Source organism: Peromyscus leucopus, chromosome X, assembly GCF_004664715.2.
Source record: "Peromyscus leucopus breed LL Stock chromosome X, UCI_PerLeu_2.1, whole genome shotgun sequence".
Classification (NCBI taxonomy): domain Eukaryota; kingdom Metazoa; phylum Chordata; class Mammalia; order Rodentia; family Cricetidae; genus Peromyscus; species Peromyscus leucopus.
In genome coordinates, this window is record NC_051083.1 from 16269945 (window position 1) to 16279849 (window position 9905).

Consider the following 9905-nt stretch of genomic DNA (forward strand, 5'->3'; position numbering starts at 1 on the left):
TCTAATGCTGGGATGACAGCACTTCGTACATTTTAAGCAGTGCCTTCATGCTTAGCAAGCACTACCAACTGAGCTAAGTCACAACCCATTCCAGTCCCTTTGGGGAAGCATTACGATGCCCCACCTTACTTGCTCAGAATTCTAGCCTATGATTGTCATAGCTGCAAGAGAGTCTGAGGGATTTATAACTTGCACTTCTGCCTCAGATCAGGTTCTTTCTGCCCTCACAAAATAGCCCGTCCTCTACAACCGTTTCCCTTCAGGACAGACACAACGTACCTCAGCGCCACCGAGAAACGCAGCTGAAGTTGTACAAGTTCTCCGCGTCAAAAAAAAAAAAAAAAAAAAAAAACAAACGGACCAAAAAACAAAATGGTTTCCAAAATGCGGCCTTCCAGGTCAAATCCTGACAGAGCGCTACACGCACACACACAAATGGCCCAAGCTGAACCAAGCCTAAAGCAAGCAATCCAGGCGACGGAGGGGCGGGCCGGAGAGGGGGGTGCTGTGTCGAGAGGGGCAGGTGGAGGTCCCGCCCACTTTTGCTCTCCACATTGTGCGGTGGCCGAGGGGAGAAGGCGGGGGGTCAGGGGTCGGGCAGGTGGGAGGGGGCAAGCCCACATCCCCGCCCTCCGCCGCTGCTGGGGGTAGGGAGCATCCTAGCCCCCAGACCGTCCGTCCGGTCAGAGCAGCCCGCCGCCCCTCAGCGGACCGCCGCTCCGGCCACACAGGTAAGTGGGACGCTGGCATTCCTGGGCCAGACATCTTTTGGCGCGGGGGTCCCAGGGGCCCCTTCTCGGTTCCCGCCTTGTCGGGGGAGCGAGCCTCGCACTCGCTTCCCCTCCGTCGAGGGCCGCGCTGAGCGGGAAGCGGGGCTCTTTCCCGACGTGGGAGGTAGGCGAATGGAGACCCGGGGACGCCGCCAACCGCCGCGGTTCTAACTTGAGTCCCAAGTGGAGGGCGGCAGGGACAGACGTTTACACCTCACCTGCCTCTGACACGGAGAAGGGCAGAGACCAGGCGGGCTGTGGGGGCTCACCCTGGGAAGGGGGCCGCGAGCGAGCGCTCGTATTCGGGGCGACTCCGTACCCTTCCCTCTCTCCGGGACCCCGTGTGCCCGGCCCGCTTCTGCTCGCCCTCCTGGGACTCCTGCCCTCCTGGGTCGGAGAGGCGAGTCTAGAGGACCCGTGGAAGCGGCTCGAGCCGGTGACCAGAGGGTCCCCAGAGCTTGGGGGGATGCTCCAGCAGCACTTCTACATGGGGCTCTGTGTAACTTGAGGAGAAAGCTGAAGCGCCGATCTGTGGAGTCTCTACCGCTCCTGCCGAGGGGCCCGGGGCCAGTCCCCTCACTCTTTTCTCTGGTCCTTGTGAATGAGAGACACGGAGACTATAGCCCCAGCCTTCCTGGGGGGTCACAACGATGAGTTTGAGTGGCCATATTGGGGGCTCACTCGGCCGCCCCCGACCTCCATTCCTCACTGAGGTAAACGCCGGCCCCTTAGGGGGGCGCCCTTCTCGTATTTATCCCCACCTCTAATCACAGCCCCTCAAGATTTGCAGCTGCTCTGCTCTCGTCCGAAATTTCTTTCCTCATCCCCTGTCTTCATCTTGAGAGGAAGCTGTTCAGTTCCACCTTCCGAATCTACCAGAAGCTGACGTCTCCTTTCCACCTGTTCCACTCTCCCTGGCTTCTTCCACTACTCGGGCCTCGGCGGCACCGAGGCCCTCCTGCTTCTGTCTCTCCTCGCCTCCTCAGACTCTGCCCTCCCCGGGTCCAGACTCTGGGATGCTCCGAAGCCCTGCCCTCGGCTTACTTTCCTCACCCTGCATTCCCTTTGTGGGTAGGCACTTCCAGTGGCCCCTTTCAAAGAAGGATCCCTCCACCTAAGGCCTTCCCCCCCCCCCCATCCCCCCTCACTTCCTCCAACTCGACACAATCTGCGAGGGACCCCTGGAACCCACCACCTGCCCCCTGCCCCCTGCCACTCCTCCCAGTTTCTAGTGGAAAGTGTGGCAACCACCATTATGGTGCACTCTTGGAAGGCCCTACCCCAACCGGATATGGAGGTGCATTCAGGGAGTTAATGACTTGCTATTAATAGCTAACACAAATTGAGCACCTGCTGTGTGCCTAACCTCTTCTACTATGCAAGATAATTTCCTTATTTATCATATTTATTGTCCCTCTTTTCACTAGAATTTCTTCAAGGCCCCAGGAGTTGAGTCTGTTTTTTTCTGTACCATATCAATGCTTGGCATACGGGAAGATTTTTTTTTTTAAACTAATTAGCCAATATTAAATAATAAAATACTTAACATTAATTAACAAATTATCTGGTGCCAAACAATGTGAGATTATAGACAACAGTGTGGATTATAAAATAAAATGTAGACAGTAACGTTCAGTTCACAGCAGGTAAGGTCGTTTTTGTTGGGGGTGCTGTTGTCTTGAGGGTTTTGGTGGTGGTGCTGATGATGGTTTTGCTTTTTTGAGTCAGGGTCTCCCTCCCTATGTAGCCCTGGCTGGTCTGGAACTCGCAGAGATTCAGCTACTTCTGTTTCCTAAGTGCTGGAATAAACCTGCGTCAGTCAGCACGGGTTCCAGTCAAAGAACTCGGCTTAGTAGGGCTTTCCCGGCAAGCGTTAGCACCTGCTGAGCAGGCTTGCTGGTCCTCTGCCTGATTTTCCATTGTACTGAGGATCAAATTCAGAACTTCATGCAGGCTAGGCAAAGCATCCTACCAGCTGAACCAGATCCCCGGCTTTCTTTTACTTTCTGTGACTGTCTCTGTCCCTGCCTCACAATATAGGTGGGTACTAGACTATATGATTTTGGCTTGTCTTTTTTTTTTTTTTTTTTTTTTTTTTTTTTTTTGAGGTAGGGTCTGGCTCCCAATGTGTTATGTAACCGAGGCTGGTCTTGAACTTCTAATCATTTCTCCACCTCCTGAATACTGGAATATTATAGATGTGAGGCAGCAGGCTGTTTTTATGCGGTGCCGAGGATTGAACTCAGGGCTCTGTGCATACTAAGGAAGCACTAAACCAACTGAGCTATAGATCTGCAGCCTCGGTTGATTATCTTTCTGCAGTAAGATGTTCTTTTACAACATAAACCCCTTGGGTGGGAAAGTTCCCAGCAGCCAATCCCCAGACAGGCACTACTCTGCCAAGCTGGGGTTCCAAGACAACCAAACCAAATCCCCCTGTCCTTGTGCAATGGCGAGAGACTGCTAAGGGCTATAGAAATTCTTTTTCTGAACGTACAGATGTTCGAAATGTTTTAAACATTCTCAAATTCAACTATAGTAATGGTTACACAAGAGTCACACATTTTAACCGGGTGGGCTTCATGGGGTGCATGTTAATATCACTAGTAGGAGTACTTGAAAAATCCCAGTCAGGCCAGATGGCTCAGAGATAAAGGTGTTTGCTACCCAACCTGACCACCTTGCTTACTCCTGCAGAAAAAGAGCCTACTCCATAGGTTGTACTTTGACTTCCACACAAATGCTATGGCACTCAAAAACAATCCCACCCCTGCGGGGGTGGGGTCACTTCCATCATCCAGTCTAGCACCTCCCGTGCACAAAATAAATACAATTTGTAAATTTTATATGTATGTATATATATATATATGAAAAACTACTGAAAAGAGATATCCCTGCTTGGCGTTGAAGGAGCAGCTGAACAAAAGAGGCTCTCGGTTTAAGAAGGAGGCTGGACATGGTGGGACACACCTGTAATTCTAGCACTGGGAAGGCAGAGGCAGGAGGATTGCTTAAACTGAGGTCAGCCTGACCTGTAGGACAAATTCCAAGCTAGCCAGAGCTACATGTTAAGACCCTACCTCACCCCACTTCCAAATAAGGAGAAAACGCACGGTGTATACTTAACTCTGTTGATTCAATGACACCTGGGGGGTCTCCTTTCTTCCAGCCAGCCTCACCTGACCTCTCATTCTCTCTCACTCTCAGCACCTGCTGTTTACATCGCTTCTTTGAGCTGACTGTTGGGGAATGGCGGTGTCAACAAAGTCTAGCATCTTGGATCTGAGCCTCAGCGCACAGTGCACGAGATCCCCAGAGGAAAGCCACGAGGCCTGGGCACAATGCACAAATGCTGGTCGGCAGCTTCCCGAGTACAAGGCCGTGGTGGTGGGGGCAAGTGGTGTTGGTAAAAGTGCTCTCACTATCCAGATGACCCACCACTGCTTCGTGAAAGACCACGACCCCACTATCCAGGATTCCTACTGGAAGCAGGTGGCCCTGGACAACGGAGGCTATGTTCTGAATGTGCTGGACACCGCGGGCCAGGATATCCACAGGGCCCTGCGTGACCAGTGCTTGGCAGCTGGTGATGGCGTGCTGGGGGTCTTTGCTCTTGACGACCCCTCCTCTCTGGAGCAGCTGCAGCAGATATGGTCTACCTGGAGCCCTGACCAGAAACAACCTCTGGTACTCGTGGGCAACAAGTGTGACCTGGTGACCACCGCAGGAGCTGGAGATGCTCACGCCGCTGCAGCCATCCTTGCTCACAAGTGGGGAGCCCCCTTCGTGAAGACCTCAGCCAAGACACGGCAGGGTGTAGAGGAAGCCTTTGATCTGCTTGTCCATGAGATTCAGAGGGCCCAGGAAGCTATGGCTGAACCAAGCAAGGAGGCCCGACACCGCAAAGCCATGTGTAGCTGTGGCTGCTCGGTAGCCTGAAGATCTTAGTCAAGCAAATTGACCTTTTGCCGGTCGTGTTCAGATGACCCTTCCCCACCAAATAACAGTTACTATGGACACCTTTTTATTTTCATTTGGTGAGGAGTCCTTTTATTTTCATTTGGTGAGGAGTCTTTGATGGTAACATGGGGTGTCCAGCATTGGCTGTGTTCTATGAAGTTCTATGCAAAGTTAAATAAATGTTGTTCTCAGGATTCAAAGCTGCCTCCATACTAAGTCCTCTTGTTTGTCTTTTGAGACGGAGTATTGCTGTGTACTAGGTAGCCCTGACTGGAACTCAGAGAGCTGCCTGCCCTTGCTTCCTGAGTCCTGCGATAAAAGGTATGTGCCACCATGCCGAGTTTTGATTGTTTTCTGAGACAGGGTAGCCCAGGCTGACGCTCAACTCCTTCCTGGGTGATCTTCCTGTTTCCACCTCTCAAGTGCTGGTATTACATATTACAGGTGTGCATACTGTACCCAGCTTTCATACTAAGTGTTATGTGGGCGGGAGAATGTTGCTTGAGTTATGAGAATTCTTTCATTCAAGGAATTTGGGGGGTCTGAGCATGGTAGTGGCACACACCTGTAATCCCGGCACTTGGGGAGAGAGAGGAGAAACTGCCCAACCTTGTTTTGGATACTAGGAATACCAGACAGTGATAGAAGCTATATATTAAAAGAGGCAATGGCTCACAGTGACAGGAAGGTTTAAAAATGCCTTGTGAAGTGACGTTTGTACAAAGAACTTGCACATATTGAGGGCAGAAAAAAATCACCAGCGCAAAGGCCATGGTTGGGCCGACTATTCACAGAGCCGTGTGTGCTCAGGGTTTGGCATGTTGCTGCTGGGGTGCTGGGTGACTGGACCAGCTGCCGATGTGATCCACCCAGGGCCCTCACAACAAGCAGTCCCTGGTCCCGGTGGGCAACGAGTGCAGCCATAGCCCCTGGACCTTTAGTGCTGTGGTCCCCTGGCAGACGCTGAAAGTGACCTCAGCCTCTCAGGGAACCCCACCTCAGCGAAGCCTAGAAGGCTAGCCCAGGCACCTGGTGAGTACGCCAATGCCACTGCTATTGTAGGTGCTTTTTTTTTTTTTTTTTTTTTGCCAGCAAGGAGAGCACACTAGGCAGGGGCACATTCCATGTCAGTCCAGGACCCCAATGCACAGCCACTACGGCTCTCACCCAGCCCACCGGCCCCTAGAACACGCCACTCAGCAGAGAGCTGCTGTAGAGCGCTTTTATTGAGGGTTCAGGAGATGGGGGTCTCAGGGGTCGCCGCGTAGGCGCCTGTGGACGTGCGGGCAGGAAGTCAGGGTTGCTGGGGGGCTGCTCCTGGGTTCCAGGGCGTGCGGGATGCAGCAGCGCTCAGGGAGGCAGGAGGCGGCGAGCGGGCGCCTGGGGCGAGGAGGAGTTCTCCAGGCGTTTCACGCGCAGCAGCGCCCCCAGCACACTCTCGGGAGGCACCTCAGGACCCAAATCCTGGTCGGCAGCTCGGCGGAGGCGGCGAGGGGCCGCAGCAGCCTCTGGTTCCGAACTTCCGGTGAGGATCCGCCCCAGCAAGTACCTGCATGGTGAAGCGGAGTGCAGTGAGGATGCGGCGTGCAGTGAGGATGCGGCTCCGCATCACCTCTGCAGTCCCGAGCCCGGCCAACCCAACTTCGTAACACCATATTGCTTGCACTCAAGCCTAAGGGACTCACTCCTTTCCGATTAAGTCAGAGGTCCCTGCCTTCCATCCCAGAAACTGCCTTCCCCGAAGACCTGTCCGGGAGCCCTAGTCCTGTAGAGTGTCACCCAGTCTGGGGGTCTATGGGCGTCTGTCCCCTGTCCCCGGGGTCCAGGACTTCACTTCCTCAGGCTCCAGTGCAGCGCTTTGGTGATCTCAGCCTTTGCCCTCCCTCCCCCCCCCCCCCCCCCCAGCACCTCAGCAGCTCCGGGTCCACGTCGGGGGTCTCGTCGCCGGCGTCCTCGACATCGGGGCCGGTGGGGCCATCGTCGTACACGGGGGGTCGGGGGCGCAGCGCAGCGGCAGGCGCGGGAACGAGCTGGGCGGCGAGGGCGGCGGGGTCTAGGCGAGCGCGGAGCAGAGCACGTGCGAGCTGGGCGGCAGGAGCGTCCGGGTCGTCGTCGGGGGCCAAGGGCGGGTCCGAGGCCCGCGGGGAGCCCCAGACGCGCAGCAGCTGCGCCAGGACCCGCGCCTGCTGATCCTCCGCCTCCTGCGCCTCGGCGCGCGCGCGTTCCTGTCTCTCGGCCTCCAGCAGGTGCGCCAGCGCCCGCGCCAGCTCCTGCACCGCGCCCGCCGCCTCTCCGCGGGGCACGGCCCGACGCAGGCGGCGGGGACTGCCTGTCTCAGCCAAGGGCGCCGAGGCTGCGCTCAGACTGCGGGGCTCCTGCGGGAAGATGAAGTGGGGGAAAAAAAAAACCATATCGTCATCGTCATTGTCCCTCTAGCCAGGGACGCCCAACTAGAGGGGTGGGGCTCCACGGACCACCACATTCACTGGGCCCCTCCAAAATTTCCATCATCTCTAAGGCCCCAGCAGACACTCAATTACCTCCAAGGGCACTCAGATCACTAAACACCTCTAGGATCCATGCAATCTCACTGTGATGCCTTAATCACTCAGGACTTGCCCTGAGTCTTCTGGATGCCAGGTTGTTTTTGTTTGTTTGTTTCTTGGGGAGGTGGGGGATACCAGGTTTGGAATAAAAACTATAATACTTCGCTGTTGGAAATTAAATGTGCAAAAATAAGCCGGGCATGGTGCACACGCCTTTGCTCCCAGCAGGCATATCTTTGAGTTCAAGACCAGCCTGGTCTACAAAGGGAGTTCCAGGAGAGCCAGGGCTCCACAGAGAATCCCTGTCTCGAAAAAAAAAAACAGAACAAATTACAGATATCATTTTGAAAGGGAAATTGCCCATGTCTCAAAAGAATAGATTTTATGACCCACTCTTAGAGTGTTGCACTCAAAGTCTACTGAACATAAATAAATTCTTGAACCATCATAGTAGTATGTTCTAATAACATAAAAGTAGGGGAGTAAAGGAAAGAGTGCCCTGGAAATAAACCATGACATACTAGTATACTCATGATACACTCGTAGAATAGGATGTTGTGCATCAAAATGAACTACAACCATACACTTCAATATAAATGAATCTTCCACCAAAGCAAAACCAATAGAAGGTTCTGGGGGCTAGCATGCAGAAAGGCCTCGATTCAAAACTACATTCACACACACACACACACACACACACACACACACCCCCGACACACACACACACACAAAGGCAAATTCTAGAATCCCACTGTAGATAGCTTAAGACTATCCAACACCAGGGACCAGATGCCTAGCCTGATTCCATTTCTATGATGTTCCAAAAGCAGAAACTAAACAATTGATTGTTTAAAGATAAGCTGCAAATACATGGAATCAATGGGCAGAAAAATAGGAGGTAAGGCTAGCAAAGGAGGCCTTAGTATTGGTCATACTTTATTTCTTAAGCTGAATAGTAGCTATTATTCTTTATAACTTACATATATGTTAAATAGATTGTTCCATGCTAAGTATTTAATAATTTAAAAAACCCTTCTCTGTGATTCAGACAGCTTTGAAGAGGTAGAGAGCAAGCTGCTCCATGTCCCTCCCCTTGGTCAGCATCCACCATACCACCTTCTGCCCTTGGGGGAATTACTCACCAGCAATCCCCCCTACACACACACACACACACACACAGCCCTTGAAATGTCACACATGCAACCCAACACTGCCATATCTGCTGCAAGGAACTGCACAGAAGTGGTCTTTTCATGCTTGCGTGCACATTCCTTGTCGGGGAAATGATCTGCTGTTCCACTCTCCGAGCCACCCAGGTGCAAGGATAGGCATCTCTTTTAAAAAACACCATGCAGAGCAGAGACATCATGGCTTCTTTCCCAGCAATGACACAGCTCCACAAAGAAACAAGAAGGAAACCATCTCGTGCATGCACACAGAAAAACCCAAGCACTCAGTCTACCTAAGCCACCAGGAAATATGTACCCTGAGGTACAAGAACCACTCCTTCCAAAATGAAAAAAAAAAAAAAAAAAAAAACAGAAACACATAAGTACACAGGGAAGATACGCCCATATACTACGTCATCACACATAAGAGTTCACAAATACACACATGGTATCACTGAGAAAGCAATCAAGCCCACACACACACAAAAAAAAGTCAAACAGAAGAATCTCCAGCATTGCAGGACGTTCAGGGGCAGTCAAAGCAAAGGACGCACTGAAAGAACACAATACCTATACACCTCGGTCATCACATCACAGGCACACATACTGATACATGGACATCTTTTCTAAATGTGCCCTGGTGCCATGGACAGCGCCACAGGCCACCCATGGGTCGAGGTCAGAGCAGGCCCCAGATGCTGAGGGAAGGGCAGGGTGCGTCTGCTAGCCAAGAGCCCTTGAGCATCGGCACCCTCACACCCAGAAAATGCGCCTGGCCTATGTGGAGGCTGTCGGTCGTACCCTTGCCAATCTCTATGCACATACTAGCAAGAATGCCTCACCAACGCTTTCCCCCATCTTCCTCCCCATCCCCACCCCCACCCCCTGCTGACTGGAGTCGCACCTTTACGGGCCTCGCTGACAGGGCGGGGGGCAGCCGCAGAAGGCCCAAGAGCAGCAGCACCAAAAGGCCGACGCCCCCGGCCCTCGGCCCGCAGAGCAGCGGCGACCCCGCCATGCTGCCCCAACGAGCCGGGCTCCGGACGGGCGGACTGGCTGTCAAGTGCGCAGCGCTGGGACTAGTGGGCACAGCCGTGGCGCTCTGCGGCTGCGCACATCCAGGAGCCTGGTCTCCTCCTGTTCACCCCCTCCTGTCACTCCACGCAGGCGCAGAATTGGGGCTCTGGCCTTCTCTTCGTCCTGCGCATCGCCATGGAGATGTCCAAGGGGCAAAGTGGAGAACTGAAGTCTGCACTGGCGGTTGCCATGGCAGTCGAAGGGCAGTTGCTAGGGCAATAGACCTTGCTGTCGAATTACCAGACAGACAAGGAAAATTGACTCAGTGGGCTGAAGTAAGGGTCTGGTCTCTGTCCTTGGGGAAACAACAGACTCTACTCTATTAGATGGATGGATAAACAATTACGGGCTGCATGCTGTGGACCACGATGTTCACAGAGAAA

The 9905-nt window shown here is 53.3% G+C and overlaps 2 protein-coding genes across 2 annotated transcripts; one reads left to right on the plus strand and one right to left on the minus strand.

Annotated features, from left to right (window-relative positions):
- The first annotated feature begins 622 nt into the window (after positions 1 to 622).
- On the plus strand, positions 623 to 4926 carry Eras (ES cell expressed Ras). Its single transcript, XM_028881331.2, has 2 exons — positions 623 to 731; positions 3978 to 4926. The coding sequence occupies exon 2, from the start codon at positions 4020 to 4022 to the stop codon at positions 4707 to 4709; it is 690 nt and encodes a 229-aa protein (XP_028737164.1). The 5' UTR covers positions 623 to 731; positions 3978 to 4019; the 3' UTR covers positions 4710 to 4926.
- A 1012-nt stretch (positions 4927 to 5938) lies between these two features.
- Positions 5939 to 9573, minus strand: Pcsk1n (proprotein convertase subtilisin/kexin type 1 inhibitor). Its single transcript, XM_028881378.2, has 3 exons — positions 9350 to 9573; positions 6639 to 7105; positions 5939 to 6279 (listed from the first exon to the last, which is right to left on the minus strand). Exons 1-3 carry the CDS (start codon positions 9461 to 9463, stop codon positions 6081 to 6083), a joined length of 780 nt encoding a protein of 259 aa, XP_028737211.1. The 5' UTR covers positions 9464 to 9573; the 3' UTR covers positions 5939 to 6080.
- Positions 9574 to 9905: the final 332 nt, after the last annotated feature.

Excerpts from the sequence above, each read along its gene's own strand:
- Pcsk1n (XM_028881378.2), bottom strand. The coding sequence starts at position 9,463 with ATGGCGGGGTCGCCGCTGCTCTGCGGGCCGAGGGCCGGGGGCGTCGGC. Across the intron at positions 7,106-9,349 it reads TGTCAGCGAGGCCCGTAAAG|GAGCCCCGCAGTCTGAGCGC; the intron begins GTGCGACTCCAG and ends ATCTTCCCGCAG. Across the intron at positions 6,280-6,638 it reads GTGGACCCGGAGCTGCTGAG|GTACTTGCTGGGGCGGATCC; the intron begins GTGCTGGGGGGG and ends TTCACCATGCAG.
- Eras (XM_028881331.2), top strand. The coding sequence starts at position 4,020 with ATGGCGGTGTCAACAAAGTCTAGCATCTTGGATCTGAGCCTCAGCGCA.